Source organism: Lycium ferocissimum, chromosome 12 (assembly GCF_029784015.1).
Source record: "Lycium ferocissimum isolate CSIRO_LF1 chromosome 12, AGI_CSIRO_Lferr_CH_V1, whole genome shotgun sequence".
NCBI lineage: Eukaryota > Viridiplantae > Streptophyta > Magnoliopsida > Solanales > Solanaceae > Lycium > Lycium ferocissimum.
In genome coordinates this window covers 31,613,046-31,629,358 of record NC_081353.1, presented here as the reverse complement: position 1 = coordinate 31,629,358, position 16,313 = coordinate 31,613,046, and the positions used below count along the sequence as shown (strand labels likewise).

The 16,313-nt window shown below is 33.9% G+C and overlaps 2 protein-coding genes across 4 annotated transcripts; both read right to left on the bottom strand.

The window, feature by feature from the left end:
• Positions 1 to 354: 354 nt before the first annotated feature.
• Positions 355 to 4,127, bottom strand: LOC132040547 (probable glycosyltransferase At5g03795). Its single transcript, XM_059431197.1, has 2 exons — positions 2,535 to 4,127; positions 355 to 908 (listed from the first exon to the last, which is right to left on the bottom strand). Exons 1-2 carry the CDS (start codon positions 3,455 to 3,457, stop codon positions 422 to 424), a joined length of 1,410 nt encoding a protein of 469 aa, XP_059287180.1. The 5' UTR covers positions 3,458 to 4,127; the 3' UTR covers positions 355 to 421.
• A 674-nt stretch (positions 4,128 to 4,801) lies between these two features.
• LOC132041056 (uncharacterized) lies at positions 4,802 to 13,563 on the bottom strand. Of its 3 annotated transcripts, XM_059431810.1 has the most exons (16): positions 13,421 to 13,532; positions 12,996 to 13,030; positions 11,232 to 11,553; positions 11,029 to 11,108; positions 10,222 to 10,322; positions 9,966 to 10,088; positions 9,768 to 9,837; positions 9,174 to 9,260; positions 8,998 to 9,063; positions 8,251 to 8,343; positions 7,467 to 7,523; positions 7,229 to 7,357; positions 7,044 to 7,134; positions 6,604 to 6,692; positions 6,203 to 6,396; positions 4,802 to 5,148 (listed from the first exon to the last, which is right to left on the bottom strand). In XM_059431810.1, the coding sequence occupies exons 3-16, from the start codon at positions 11,455 to 11,457 to the stop codon at positions 5,040 to 5,042; spliced, it is 1,515 nt and encodes a 504-aa protein (XP_059287793.1). In that variant the 5' UTR covers positions 11,458 to 11,553; positions 12,996 to 13,030; positions 13,421 to 13,532; the 3' UTR covers positions 4,802 to 5,039. The 3 variants fall into 3 exon arrangements, with proteins under 3 accessions (XP_059287793.1, XP_059287794.1, XP_059287795.1); XM_059431811.1 differs by lacking the exon at positions 12,996 to 13,030 and having other exon boundaries at positions 13,421 to 13,563; XM_059431812.1 differs by lacking the exons at positions 12,996 to 13,030; positions 13,421 to 13,532 and adding an exon at positions 12,803 to 12,827.
• Positions 13,564 to 16,313: the final 2,750 nt, after the last annotated feature.

The following is a 16,313-nucleotide window of genomic DNA, read 5'->3' as shown; positions in this document are numbered from 1 at the left end:
TCAAATAACAAAAGAAATAGTAGATTGCATGATGCAATCATGTTACATGTACATTATAATAAATTTGAAAAATTACACACTATTGCAATGAGAATACCCCCACCGCACTACTATGTCAGATTGTTCTAAGACGATAAATATTCAAAATACAACATACCCAGTGAAAACTCATAATGTGAGATCTGGAGAGGGTAAACTGTACGCAGATCATACCTCTACCTTGAAAGGTAAGGAGGCTGTTTCAATAACAATAACTATAATTCAATCCCTAACAAGTTGAGATCGGTCATACGAATCTTCACTTGACCATGTCGCTTCATTTCAGCTCACCTTAGATGACATCTAGCAAAATCACTTAGTTGAGCTCATTGGCTAGATGTCATCTAAGCTGAAGTCAGATACCGGCTAGACTTAGTAGATATCACCAAGCGACTCGATGTAGTCCCCTTCTGAGCCAAAGTTGGTAAACTGTCATATGGAAGGAATCATATTCTTTTGGGCTACTATACCAAGCGAAGTGCCTTCTCACGATGCCTAAGTTCTTATACATGTTGAGGTAAGTTCGTCTAGGCACCGAGAGCAATATCTTCTTTAGGTGTGGAATATCTCTTTCATTAACAATAATTGAGAACTTGCTCCAATCTAATATGTTTGCTAATGGAAGATCATAGTAGTTCGAAATTAGTACAGGAACGCAGCCATGCTGAATAGCATCGCTGACTCTAGCTGTATTCACCTCGTAACCTTTGACGTGGAGACAGTATTTACTTCTCCGAAATCCTTCCTTGTAAGGGAAAGATGAACTCCCGGAGAATATATCGAAGGAGCTATCATTCTTCCATAGATCCAATAAATTTTGTCTTACAAGAGAATTTTGGACACGACCAGCAAAGAAAGCAAGCTTGTATCTGTAAAAATAAAAAAAAGCAAGTCATAAGCACAAAAGGTACCTGACACAAGCTTAAAAGAAAAACGTTGCTCACATCATTAAATCAATAAATTCATAACTCCAAGATACGCACCCTAGCTTTGATCTTTATGTTGAACAGATATACAGTTGGACTCTAAGAGTGTGGATTAATTATAAGAAACAACATATAACTTGGCCAATTTAGTATGGGATAACTCAACTAGAGAGATCTCTCTGAGTAATGGCGTACGCAGAATTTTCTGTAAGCGGTATCAATATTTGAAGTGAACAAATGAATACATCACTATAATGACAAGCGGTGTCATTTTTTTCATATTTATATCCAATATTTTCATTTTGCTTATTTATCTATACATACGTATCTAGTGAAAAAAATCGAGGCATATCCATTGTTTTGGACAAATGAGTGAAGAGTGTCTTCGGCTGAATGTTGAAAGCAGGCTCATGACAAGGTAAATAAGCGAGTAGGTGAAGCTTAATGATCAAGGTAGCTGCAAATTTTATTGTTGGGAAAGAAAGTGCAAGTACTAGAGTTGCAGAAGAAGAAATAAGGAAATCACTTTTCGATTTTGAAAAATCTTCGTCGGCCACCTAGCTGCATAAATGCATTACATAGATATCTCTCCACTATGCATTTGTCTACTCATGATCATATACTTTGTACCTATGACCATTCTTCTATGTTCGTTAGCAACACCGACAATTCTAAATCCATAAAGCAGCTTACATTTGTTCCTAAATCCTAAAAGCATGTCTTTCTTTACGGAATCCAAAATGCATCTATGAGTACAAAGGGTCCAAAACAATCTCTAACGAAGCATGAATATGTTTGTCTGGTTTTAATTACTTAATTAAAAAGATGACAAATCATCGCTTCTAAACTAAGTGGATTGTCAATAAAACCACCACTACTCCAACAAGTGAAGCTCAACTTGCATATAGGTCAAGCTTGTCCTGATTGTGTGCATCTCCAGTTTACTCCTAAGACTAATAGTTGATATCAGCAAGAATTAGCGAAGTTTCTGCATTTGTCTGCCAACAGCAAAGTTTGTCTTATTTGTATTAACAACTACTCTAGGGGGAATGTTTTTATGCGGTGCTTACAATTTAATAACTATCTTTGTAGCAACAGAATGTTTAATCGAATTTAATTCTTTGTTTTTACAAAAACTTTACAAAAAAAAAAAATGAAGTTTGTGACACGTTCAAAAAGTCAACAGATCTCAATGAATACAATAGGATTTATGGCTACGCAAACTGTTGAAAACAGCTCTAGATCTGGTCCAAGATGAACTGCGGTAGGAGATTTATTAAATCATTGAACTCGGAATATCAGAGAAAAATAACTCCACTAGGCACGCAAGATGAAACCGCAATATGGACTAATGAACGATGAAATGTCCAATACCTAAAGTAAAAAAAATGCACCAATCTATAGAAGTAAAAAAAATGTACCAATCTATAGAAGAGCTTTCCCCCAACAACAAGCCGTTAAAGAATGGAATAGCAGTTCCAAAAAGTAGCCTGATTGACTGCTAGGGAGTCTACTTAAAATCAACTATCAATAGAAATTGAAACATTATGCAGTTAAATGACATCATACCTCGCATCCGGAGGATTCAACGCTTCCTCATGTTGGCGAGGCCAAACTTGGGGCAAACCAATATCTCTGTGAGCAATGTATAGCCTCTGAAAATAGTTAGATGAGCACGTAACCTGAATCGCGTTATGATGCAATTCTTGCTGCTTAGAGGCAGCGTCTCGACCGATAGAATGACAGTACACATAAAAATGATCAGCACCACCAGATGCATTCCAAAACATAAACTCTGACCTAACTCTATCAGTATATCCAGCAACAAAATCTTTGATCGCGGAAGCAGAATGCACATTAGGGTGATTTCGCATAACGTTGATCGAAAAGGGCATATAGTAAAAATGAGCCTCTTTTGGATTCTTTGTAACAAAGGAACTACCCAAAAGAGCAATCTTGAACATATGCTCACTAAAGTAATTTCCTAATTTTGGATTAAAGGGGTTTGTAAGGGGAAGAAAAATACCAGAAAAAGGTGAAGACTTGTTACTCATAAAAGCATCAGGATACACAAATATCTTTAGGGTTTTCATCATTTCTTCATAATCAGTAGCAAATAACACCCAATTATGATAAGGACTATTACTAAGTGACAAAATTTCACCTTTATTAGACCTATTTTGCAGCTTAATTGGCTCAAGATTCTTAACTCCCACTTTAATTTGTTCATCAAACTGAACAGAAATTTCATCAATTTCACCTTTATTAGACCTGTTTTGCAGCTTCATTATTTCAACATTCTTGATTCCCACTTTCTCTTGAACATCAAACTGAACAAAAACTCCATCTTTATGAATGAAAGTTTTCATTTTTGTTTGTATAATTAGTAACAAACCAACCATTACAACTACAATCAACAATACAGAGAAGGGTCTGAGATAACCCCACAATTTAAAAAGTTTAAAACTTTTTCTAAAAGCACAAAACCCCATATTTATCCACAGAGAAATCAAAAGGGTCTCAGAAAAAACCCACAATTTAAAAAAATTTAAAACTTTTTCTAAAATCACCAAAAGCCATATTTATCAACAGAAAAATCAAGAAACTAATCTTGGTCAGTTTAAAAATCCTCTTTTTTTCAACCCCTGAAAAAGAAAAATTCAAAAACTTTTTCTAAAAGCACAAAGAACCATATTTATCCATAGAAAAATCAAGAAACTTAGCTGTGTCAGCTTAAATATCCTCTTTTTTCAACCCCATGAAAAAGAAAAATTCAAAAACTTTTTCTAAAAGCACAAAGAACCATATTTATCCATAGAAAAATCAAGAAACTTATCTTGGTCAGCTTAAAAGTCCTCTTTTTCAGCTACAAATGATGAATTTTTTGCAAGAATATTCAAATTTGTTGAATGTTTATTGAAGTTGGTTTTCAAGAAACATATTGCAGTGTGTTTTACTTTTTGTTTAGTGAGTATAATTATCGTGTTCGAAAGAGAATTACACAAAATGTTCATTTGACTTCAACAAATTTTTAATGGAAATATAGGACTATTGGTTCGGTTAAGCAGGCGGCAAAATATTTTTTTATGATTAAAAAGAATGCCAACGTACAAGTATGTTGAATAATAATCTTGAAAACAACGTAGTACCTGCAAAAGAATGTTTAGGATCTCTATGAAACGGCATTTTGGTACAATATAATAATAGAAACTTGAAAAATGACCTTTGCTTATCAAAATTTTCTAGTTGCCAATTGTTTATAAGTTGTGTTGTGTAAACTAGTTTTGCATATGAGAGGAATTCGAGAAATTTTAATAAGTCAGAAACAGTGACCAATCAAGAGAGGTTAGTTGCATATATTGTTCAATTTTTCACAAGTTATGACAAATGTATCAGTCTTGGTAGTATTCAATGTTAGGACAAGTTGTGATGACATGTATCGTTCAATTGTTCTTCACACTGCAACTTGGTGCCCCGATTCAACCTGGCCGGTCAGGAAGAGATTCACATAGACATTACTGCTATTCGGGGATCTCTTTCTATGTTAGCTAGCCTCCATTATATTGTCGCCAGCAAATACAACTATTTTTTGTTTTGAATCTTCCAAATCATTCCCGCAGAAGATCCGGATCCTATTTTCCTGATTTTCAAGGAACCAAACATGGGAAATGTCGTCTCCGTGCCAATCACAACCCTAAGTATCTGATGTAAAAATTGAAAGCTCGTATAGATGCAACTCTTGCTTGTCACCTAATGCAATCCCTTTTGGTTATTACATAAAAATACCAACTCAAAGGGACATCTTACAAGTACACCAGTATTTTCAACAACAAAAATGTTCATAAAAGATGCCATTCTTATTCATTTTGGCATAATCAGCTAAGTAATTACAAATAATCACATTATTTCTCTATCCCAATTCCCAACTAAACAATGACTACCATATATCACACTTATGCATCTCATTTCCAGCCAAAACTTTAATCAACCTCACCTTTTTTGGTGATTCTATTGCACAATTTTACAGACAGGAATTGGATCCCTAAGGAAAAATGTATGGATTCCTCCTATCAATTATGCCTCTATTGCATTCTCGGAGCGATTTTCCTGCAAAAGCTGCTGCTTCTTGGCCAACATTTCAGCATGTTGCTCTAAGTACTCTCTGCTGTTCATCTCTGTCAACCTGCATTACATGGCAACATTTACATTGTTTCAGATTATTGGACTATTGCGAGGAAAGGAAGACGGTTTTGTGAATGAAATAAAAAGATAAAATAATGGTGGCCAACAGCTGCTTGTATAAACATGCAAGTCTTTTTTAGGCCAAACAGAAGAATCTTTTATATTTCTTGGTCTTATTAAAAGTCATTGCTTCATCGCTTAGAGCAATAAATGGTGTGACGCGAACGTTATCAAGTGTGCACTTCAAACAATGCCACACAAAGTCATCCAAAGGAAAAGTGGCGGTTCTTTGAATCTCGACTTTGAGGGGTTGGATTAGGTTTTTTTTTTTTTTTTTTTGTTTGATGATCGAGAAATTCATCTAGGGTTAACTATTAGGACCAACCGTAACCTTAGAAACTTGGTGACAATGGCCCCGCCTTCTATCCTTCTCCACTTAAACAACAGGCTTAGTTTGCATGGCTCGGGGCACAAACTTGTGACTTAGGCGTTTGGCCATAGAAACCAAAAACTTTTTCACTTTTTTTGTTATTTTGGAGTTGGAGTTGGAGTTGTGTTTGGCCATAGTTTTTGCAAATAGTTTTTTTTTTGGTTGAAATGTACTTTTTCAACAAGATTTTGGTTGTTAAAAAAAATGAAAAAAGTGAAAAACAAGTTTTTCAAATTTCAAATACAACTTCAAGTTGTATTTGGAATTTTCATGGCCAAACACTAATTTTTGGAAGAAGTGGAAAAAAAATTCGGGGAAAAAGTGAATAATTCTTATGGCCAAACGTGTCCTTAGTTACAAGTCCCTCAACCTTTATCACTTGAACTAAATTAGCATTATTGTATATTGAATGTTGAAATTAAGTTATTTTAATTGCAAAATGATTGCTATAGTACTAAATTAACTTATGCTTCACTTCTCACTTTCGCTTCAAAGCTTCATGAATTTTTGTTCCTAATTTTGTTGCTTTTTGCTTTTAAAAGCACTGATTTTTTCCCTCATGAGAGAAGCACAATTGACTTCCAAAATCATTTAAAAAGCGAAAAATTAAGATGAAGCAACTTACCGACTAATGGTACGATCTTTTGCAAAACCCAACTCGTTGTCCACGCAAAGGTCAAAATCATCGTTCTTCCTTGACCTTGAAGATGTTCTAGGTGCCATTTGTTGGGCGTCAGATATTGTCACGATCCTCTCGAAAAGTTCAAGTGGAGTCCCCTCAGCTGTACATAAAAGTCTAGCTCTATTTTCATATATTACCTGATGATAAAATCAAAAGAGGAAAATCAGTTTGCTTCTTGACATAGAAGTTGAACCTTCTTCAGAACAAATGTGAAATTTGCAAAATCAATGTCAAATAAAAAGAAAACTGATAGTTGAACATTCACTAATTTATCCAGAAACACTACATGTTCTTCAATTATACAAATAAAATAGGTGACCAAACAAAAGAAGAAGAGAACTAACATCAACCAACGTCACAAAACGGTATGCTGCAGTTTTATTATGAAGCCCAAAAATCGGTACGCCATCCAGAGCCACCGTATGAAATTTTTCTGGTTAACAGAAACAAAAGATCAGTCAAAAACCTCACGAAATAAATATCGTGTTCAACTGAAGCGCTCTACGACAAAACTGCAAAATCATGTTCGTAACCATACATAGAAAGAGCAACTAAATGTAAAGCAAATAAAGAAAGGCTCGGTGAAGAATTGAAGACAGAAAAATAGCTAGACTATGCTTGTTTGTCCGTTCAAAGTTTTTTCTAAAAAAAAATTCTAAAAAAAAAAATAAAAAATAAAAAAAGCAACCTACTGGCCCTACCATAAAAGGCTAATGCGATCATTGAAGTTACAATAACAAAAACAAAAAAACTCAAGACAAAAAAGAAGCAACACGTTACTTACTAAATAGTCCAAAATAGTCTGCTGCGCCAAGAGGCCTGTCGCAGAGTTCCTCAAATGAAAATAATGCACATCCGTTAGCACCCAGTGGAACCTAATATTAGAGAAAAGACACAATTTTAAGTCTAGTTAGCCGTAAGACGTTTACATCGTCAAATCAAATGCATAGCTAAGTTAGGTCAACAAACCTGTAATTTCCTTCCCATGACAACTTCGACCTCTTGTGGAAACGGTTGAGCATCCCCGACTAGCATTTGGAAATGCTTTTTAATGACGCTCGACAGATCTTTTCCGATAAAGTAGAAGCCTGTTTCGGCCTACAATTCAAGTAAATAGGAAATAGTATAATTAAAACATGATCATAGATTAACAAGAACAGCAGAAAAATAACTTCCAAATGAACTTGAACAAAGCCGAACATTATACCGAAGTCAATTTCCTGTAGTCCACCGCAGAACCAATTTCACGTACTACACATCTTTCCTGCATCAAGATACTTTCCCAAGTCATTAAGCCAATCAACATGAGTTGAGTTTCCATTTCAAATATACTCGCAGAAACAGGTTCTTGGAGAAATTTTCCTCCTGAATTTTCCTAGGTTAGTGGCTCTTTAAGAAGATAGCAGAGACAAACAAACAGGAGATATTAGACAAGTACAGCTAGGGTGGCAAAATTAGCCCATGAAAGCATGACCGACCCAACCCACTCAAGTTTGGGCTAGTCGTTGACCCTTTTATAAGCTCAGCCCATCAAAAAATTGGGCTGATATGTAGCACAATTGACCCATGAGAAATCTTGTCACAATATTTTCAAAAAGGCATTTTTTATTTGATATGTTATATATAGCCATAATAAAGAAAAAAGGAGTTTTATTAGGTACTAAAAAATTATAAAAGAATAAACAAATGAAATTAAAACTTAGTAAGAATTGGGCGAGTTGGGTTATAATCCGCTTTTTAGCCCATTTCAGCCCAGGTGACTTTTGGACGAGTCAATAACCTGCCCATTTATTAACTCAGCCAGCCCATTTTGACCCGCCCAAATTCAGCTCAACTCGCCTATTTGACACACCTAAGTAGAACCACATAAATAGAAATCATGAATAAAGTGCTCAGGACATGAAAGCATTGGGACAAACATCTATTTATTCTACCTGCCACTCTAATAGAAATGCAGCAATTTTCATATTAAGGTTGTCATGTTGAAGTACCTTTAAAGTAGCTATAAAGGGAAGGAAAAGATCCCTCTGCAGTCCACGTTCATAAAGGTTATCGGGAGCACGGTTTGAAGTAGCAACAAGAATCTGCATTTGTATCCACGAAGGATCAATAATAGAGATAACCTTTGTTTTTTTGTGTTTTTTTTGGCTCAGGAAAGATGTTTAAAGAGATACCCTTTGTTAACCTTATGCTTGTAGGGATTACATAAACAGGAGCCATAGGACTTAATGGCCTGTTTGGCCAAGCTTTCAAAATTTGCTTATTTTAAAAAGCGTTTTTCGTCCGAAGTGCTTTTCGAAAAAGTACTTTTGAGATTAGTAGTTTGTGTTTGGCTAATCAATTTGAATAACACTTTTGCCAATATTAAAGCAGTACTTTGTGCTTGGCCAATGTTCCAAAAGTGTTTCTTCTGTTACTGCTCAAAAGCATTTATTTTCACTTAAAAGCTTGGCCGAACACCTAAATTTTCTAAAATAAACACTATTGGAAGAAAATAAGCAATTTTGGCTTCCTAGAAGCTTGGCCAAATAGCTGGGTCGAGCTCGTCGCACCGGGCTTGCCTAGTGCGGGTTACCTCTTCTGTGTGGTTTGCGAGCTATTGCACAGAAGCTGGGTTTACCCTGTGCGCACCCGAAGGGTAGCGGCTGCGGGTTCCCATGTCCTCAAAAAAAATAAAAAAATAGAAGCTTGGCCAAATAGCTCACTAAGGACGGTGTATGGAACAATAAATTACTCACAGCACCATTGCTAAATAATTGTCTGAATAAGCGGTTCAGTATCAGTGCATCGGCCACATCAGTTACCTATATTAACATGAGAAAACTTTCATGGAACCGAAATCTTCTCATAGAAGCTTAAAAACACAGTGAAAAGAAAAAAGAAACGTTCCGAGTTCAATACTATATTGACATACCATGAATTCATCAAGACACAACAAAATGGACTCATCAGATATCTCTCCTGCCACAACTTCTAGAGGATCTGCCACACCCTTGTGCTTCTGCAATTAAATAGATGGCACCCATAACCATTTAAAACCTTTAAGAAATGGCCAGAGTCTAAATGAAACGCTAATAAGTTGCAACGAATGAAATTAGAGAGTATATAAAAAAATTACTCCATCTGTCCCAATTTATGTGAAGGTGTTTGACTGGACACAAAGTTTAAGAGAAAAAGGAAGACTTTTGAAATTTGTGATCTCAAATAAGCTATAAATCATTTCATTAAGGGTAAAACAAGAAGTTTAAAGTTAAATTATTACTACTAATATATAGAAAGATGCCATTCTGGATGGGACTGACTAAAAAGGAAAGAGTCACAAAAATTGGGACAGAGGAAGTAGTTCTTATGCAATTCTCTTAACCTCTTTGACAGCAGAATGATTTGATAGATCTAAAACACTTCCCAATTAGCAATAATCTTAGTGAAATATTCCAATAAGCAACGCTGCAGTAAAAAAAAGTAATATACACATTGAAATTAAACAAAGTAAAGACTAGGTTCAAACCTGTAATCGGCTGTGAACATTCAGCATGAAGTCGTGGAAATGGATTCTCTTTTTCCTCCAACTGGCAGGCCTGAAAATGTTCACAGATTGAGATAAAAGAAATTGTCTTTTTGGTTCTCATATAAATGCACATACAAACATCTGATTTGTGGAAAGATGAATCATTTTGTCTAACAATAAGATGAGGTTGGCACTTACAACTGGTCGAAGAACAGGTCCATTAACATAGTTTTGCCTGTCCCTACTCCGCCATAAAGATATAATCCTTTGACAGGGGCAAATGACGACTGTGGTAGGAGACGAGACCATAACCATCGACTCCTGCAAATTTACCAGAGTGATGTGATGCATCAATAAAACCATTTTTTTTTCGCGCTCCTAGTCAAATGTACATGTTTCCAATTTTAAGATACAGATACACAGTTGAAATGGTGGCAACTCAGTTGGTGTGTACCTTCCGGCTTTATCAGAAGAGGCATATTTGTCTAACCGACACTCTTCAGCTTTTTCGATGAGCTGATCATAAAGTCTTTGGAGCTCTTGCAATGTGCCTACCTACAAAATCATCGTCTGAATCTATTCTCAACAAGCAATAAAGAGATAAAAATCCACTGATCATCATCATATCAACTTCATTCCGATGTAACTGAAACTGAGTTTTGCAAAGTTTCAAGCCCCATCAATTGTCAGATTTCCAAGTATAGAGAATTCTTTAAAATTTACCACATTTTATGACTTCAATACCTCCAATGGGCTTCGTGATCACTAGACAGAATGCATTAATACAGAGTTGAAGGAATTAAAAATTTCATAAGTGCACAGAAGGCACAAACAGAACATGCTCATTTTTTTTCTGAATCTATTTAACGTAACTAATAGCCTATTTGGTCAAGCTTCTGGGAATCCAAAAGTGCTCATTTTATTCCGAGTGCTTATTTTAGAAAGTTGAGGTGTTAGGCCAAGCTTTTTGGGAAATAATAATTCGCTTTTGAGTAGTAGGAGAAGCTAAAAAAAGCAACTCATCCCTAGAAGCACTTTTAGAACATTTGCCAAGAACAACATACTGCTCTAATATTGGCAAAAGTAATTTTCAAATTGATTAGCCAAACACAAACTGCTACTCGATGCACTTTTTTGAAAAGAACCTCCGACAAAAAGCAATATTCAAAATAAGCACATTTTGGAAGCTTGGCCAAACAGGCTATAAGCATATAAAAATGCCTACCCAAAGCTGATTAACACAGGACTAGTTGTCGCTTACCTGGCAAGCATCTCCATCCAAGAGCTCACCCTCAGCAATTCTTCGTTCATATTCCACTAGAGGCCCACCTCTGGTCTCCTCTATAATCGTATCAATCAGAACAAAAACCAAAATTGTAAGAACTTATGATCGAAATATACACACAGAAAGTACTTATAAAAATAAAAAATAAAAAGAAACTCATCATAAGATCATATATGTACCTCCATTATTAACCGTAGCTACATCGGCAAACTTGGCTCTGGACGACATATAATACGGTTGGGTGTATCTACTAATACCACCATTGTAGGACACTTTGCATAAACAGCCACGACTTAAATCAGTCGAAAAAAATTGTCTTCTTACAAGACTATTAAGCACATTATTTTCCTTTCTATATCGCATAGCGGATTTAATTTGCCTCACAGATTGCAGAACTTTCCTCATGTTGATTCGAAACGCGCAGGAAAAGACTGCCAGTTTTATTCCTCCCTAATTTCTGTAAGAGTAGCCTCAACAAGTTCCTTGAATAAACACCAGTTTCTGAAACAAGCAAGTAGCAATAAATAAATAATTAGTGGAATATATACCAACTTCCACAGTACAAGACAAACAATTCTCCTAGCATAAAAATTTGAACCACTAATAAAAAATCAATCTTTGCATCCGTTACTTTCAAGTTGGAGAATATTTATTAGATGCTTTTTGAAAATTAAACAGTATTAACAATTGACAACTTTAATCTTGAATTCCTAAAGTGATAATTTTTTTGAGCTAAAATGACAGTTAAAATGGGACGGAGAGAGTAATTTTTTCCTACCCTTAATTTAAACCTGAAACACAGTTGGAAAAGTAAATGAACCAACCAATAATAGCTATCTTAGCTACAAAAAGTATAGTAATTAATCAACTTTTAACTTTATTCCAAGAATTCACTAAACTCCAACTATTACACAACTCAATTGTCTTAAATTCCAGAAGTATTAGTTGACCAAAACATCTACAAAAATACCAAAAGAATCAATAAAGATCTAACTAAGACAAACACCTATAACTCTGCATGAGCAAATTAAATTCAAGAAAAGATTCCATAATCACATTATAGGCTAATTGAACTAAAACCAGAATTTCCAAAGAGCTGATCTTCAAGAAAAAATGAAATAAAAATCTAATCTTGAAACAACTAAACAGCAACAAAAATCACAACACTAATTGAGCCAAAGTCCAGAATTACTAAAGAGCTGATTTTCAAAAAAATAGAGATAAAAATCTGTTCTTGAAACAAAAAAAAAATCACAACACCTTATAAGCTAACTGAGCCAAAACCCAGAATTTAGCTGATTTTCAAGAAAAATGAAATAAAAATCTAATCTGAAACAACTAAGAGCAAAAAAAAAAAAAAAAAAACACAACACCTAATAAGCTAATTGAGCCAAAGATTTTTTTTTTAAGTGAATTAAATTCTGTTCTTGAAACAACTAACAGCAACAAAAACCACAACACCTTATAGGCTAAAATGACCAAAAAATGAAAAAAAAATCTGTTCTTGAAACAATTACTAATAGCAACAAAAATCAAAACAATAATTGAGCCAAAATCCAGAATTGCCAAAGAGCTGAATTTTCAAGAAAAATGAAATAAAAATCCAATCTTGAAACAAAAAAAAAAAATCACAACAGCTTATAAGGCTAATTGAGCCAAAACCAAGAATTGCCAAAGAGCTGATTTTCAAGAAAAATGAAAAATCCAATCTTGAAACAACTAAGAGCCAAAAAAAAAAAAATCACAACACCTTATAAGGCTAATTCAGCCAATACCCAGAATTGCCAAATAGCTGAATTTTCAAGAAAAGTGAATAAAAATCTGTTCTTGGAAACAACTAACAGCAAATAAAACCACAACACCTTATAAGGATAATTGACTTAAAAAATGAGATAAAAATCTGTTCTTGAAACAATTACTAATAGCAACAAAAATCACAATACCTTATATTGAGCCAAAATCCACAATTGCCAAATAGCTGAATTTTCCAGAAAAATGATATAAAAATCCAATCTTGAAAAAAAAAAAAATCACAACGCCTTATATGGCTAATTGAGCCAAAACCAATAATTGCCAAACAGCTGATCTTCAAGAAAAGTGAATAAAAATCTGTTCTTTAAACAACTAAACAGCAACAAAAATCACACACAAAATGTATGCTGATTACTGAAGCTTATATGTGTGTATGAATTTTAACAGATAAAATGGGATAAAGAAGAAAAAAATAACTTATTTTTCTATATGGTTGTCTAAGTGTTTTTTTTTTTTTTTAAAGACCAAGAAACAGAGAAGAATTTATCAAGATCCCATTTTTCTGGAATTTTTTTTACATATATATAAAATGGGATAAAGAATAAAAAGAACTTACTTTTCCTATTTGGGTGTCATAAGTTTTTTTGGGGTATAAAAATTACAAACACCAAAAAAACAGAGAGTTTTTCAAGACCCTATTTTTCTGGACATAGGGAAACACAACAACAAAAAACAAAAATAAACAGGAAGAGTAAAGAATATGAAGAAAACCTTCAATAAGGTGGCAGGGTATGGGACTTTTTTACAGCATATGGGGTAGGTGGGGTGGGGGGTTGGGTATATGGGGTTGCCAAGCGTGGGTATGGGGTAAGGATCACAAGTTTCTCCAATATTTTATGAGATTTTCTTTGTTTTCTAATCTTTACAGCTTTTGGATTTATTGATGGATATAATTGTGATTGGTGCATGATATAGGCTGAAATATCCCAAAGATTAATTTTTTATGTCGTGTTTGGTAAGAGGTATAAATTTATCTCAGGATAAATTTATATCTCCTATCAAACACGGTATAAAATGAAGCATAATCCCAAGGATGGGATATCCCACCTTATCCCACTAAGGTTGGGATTATTTTATTCCATCTGAATGATGGGATAAAATAATCCAAAAGGTGGATAAATTAATCCCGAGATTATAATTCCAGAATAATTTTGGCTACTTACCAAACGATCAAGGGTTCACTTTTAGTCTTTTTATATTAGTTCAAAATAAGTGTTCACTTACATAATTTAAAAGAAATTATGTATTTTCTTTTAAATTTAACGTTATTTAGATAAGTGGGTATACTGTATACGTAATCAAAAGGCTATATTAATTAGATAATATTTAATTCAGAATGTTGTAACAACACTAGATATCCCGTATATTTTTACTAGATGGGGTCTGGGAGGGTAGAATGCACGTAGACTTTAACCTAACTTGGGAAGGTAGTGAGGTTGTTTCCGATAGAATCTCGGCTCAAAAGAAGTTGCCAATACAATAATAATAACATGCGGCAATAACAACATATAATAAGATAAATGAAGAGAGAGAAACAATCACGCGGTATTATTTAATTCAAAATAGTTTATTTAAAATAACTATTTTTTTAAGGAGTGGTGTCGTTTGGAAGCTGGTTAGAGTTATGCAGGTATTAGCAATACATGGATTAGTTATGAGGAATCTTATGTTATGCAGGTATTAGTTATGTAGTGTTTAGTTATTCGTGTATTAATTATTCGTGTATTAGTTATTCCACTACTTGCTCTGCATAAATAATACATAAATTTCCTCATAACTTAAACATATATTAATTATGCAGGTTTCTAAATTGCAAACCAAAACGCCGTACTAATTTTAAATATGAATAACTCACATCATAACTAATATCAAATACAACATTACTTATACAAAATTTTAATACATGAATAACTTACTTCTAATCAGCTATGAAAAGACCAGGGGCGGATCTACGTGTTGTTGAGGGTGTTCACCCAAACACCTTCGGTAAAAAATTACGGTGTATAATATAGAGTAATTTTTTTATATTTATGTGCATATATTAACTTTTAAATACTCTCGATAAAAAATTATAATGTATATTTAGCTTCTTCTTTTTTCCGAACGCCCTAAATGAAAATTCTGAATCCGCTACCGAAAATAATCGTTAGGACAAGAAGGGGAAGAACATGAAGAAACCTTCAAAAGGGTAGTAGGGTATGGACTTTTTACAGAATGTGGGGTAGGTGGCGTTGGGGTATGGGGTAAGTGGGGTTAGGATCAAAAGTTTCTCCAATATTTTATTAGCTTTCTTCGTTTTCTAATCTTTACAGCTTTTGGATTGTTTATTAATGGTCGCTGGGGTCATGATAACTAATTGGAGTTGTTCAAATGACAGAATTGTCCTTGGTTGACTAGGAAAATGAATTGGAAGAAGTGTAATATTGGCATTAATTGGGGGTGATTTTGGTATTAAGGAATACTTTACTGACACGTATTTGAGCACGGTGCATTATAGAAGCTGAGTCACTTAAACGTCACTGTATAGGTCTTTATCTTATGTTTATTTTTATATTTAGTAAGTGACACTTTTAATATTTTACATGACAAATTTAAAAACATAAAATTTAAAAAATTATACACATCTTTAATTTAAAACAATAAAACTCAAGTGTCCGATCAAACTATGATATTTAAATTGGGATGAAGGGAGTATTACTAATCGTCCCGCTTTTATGTGTTGATGTTTGACTGAACATATAATTACTTGATACGGGACATTTTATTTATTTGGAAATTTTTTATATTTATAATTTTTAGGATATAAAAGCGGACGATCATGTGTACGAAGAAAAAGATTATTAACTTGTTAGACTAATCTATTTATTGATGGTAGATCACTTTTTCCCTGACCACCATTCCAACTAAAAAGCTAACTCAAATAAAATTTATTTTTTCTTAACTGGACCTTCAAGTTTTTCTTAGGGTCATACAAGCGATTATTTTACCTAGTCTATCTTCCTGCCCTGTTTTTTATGCTCGATTTCACAATCGATCCCAAATTCATCTATTTGAGGGCGGTCAAATTTGACGCTTTTCTAATTATTTAGAAGCGTTCAATAACCCATTTCTCATCGAAGCCACATGACTATCAAATAATTGTCTACGAAACCCATCAAGTATATGGTATGTAAATTAAAACAAGCTTTTTCTTTACTTTCATATTTAGTGTTGGATATCTATTTTAGAATCTCTCTTTATTAAAACTTAATTCATTCTCATTAAGTATTTAGTACAAATTTAGCATCTTTAAGTGGCATGCAATCAACTGAAAATTTCTTTAGGTAGTCAAATGGCATCTTCTTAGAAGTTTGATGCCGACCCGGAGGCCCATCGCCACAAACAACTCAATCTTTTGGGCCCACTAAACAAACGAATAATTTAATTAAAAATTATAGTACTATTTTCTC

Coding starts and splice junctions, on each gene's coding strand:
- LOC132040547 (XM_059431197.1), bottom strand. CDS start 3,457: ATGGGGTTTTGTGCTTTTAGAAAAAGTTTTAAACTTTTTAAATTGTGG. Junction 909..2,534: donor TTGAATCCTCCGGATGCGAG/GTATGATGTCAT, acceptor TTATTTTTACAG/ATACAAGCTTGCTTTCTTTG.
- LOC132041056 (XM_059431811.1), bottom strand. CDS start 11,457: ATGAGGAAAGTTCTGCAATCTGTGAGGCAAATTAAATCCGCTATGCGA. Junction 8,344..8,997: donor AATTATTTAGCAATGGTGCT/GTGAGTAATTTA, acceptor ATACAAATGCAG/ATTCTTGTTGCTACTTCAAA. Junction 7,135..7,228: donor TCATGGGAAGGAAATTACAG/GTTTGTTGACCT, acceptor CTCTAATATTAG/GTTCCACTGGGTGCTAACGG.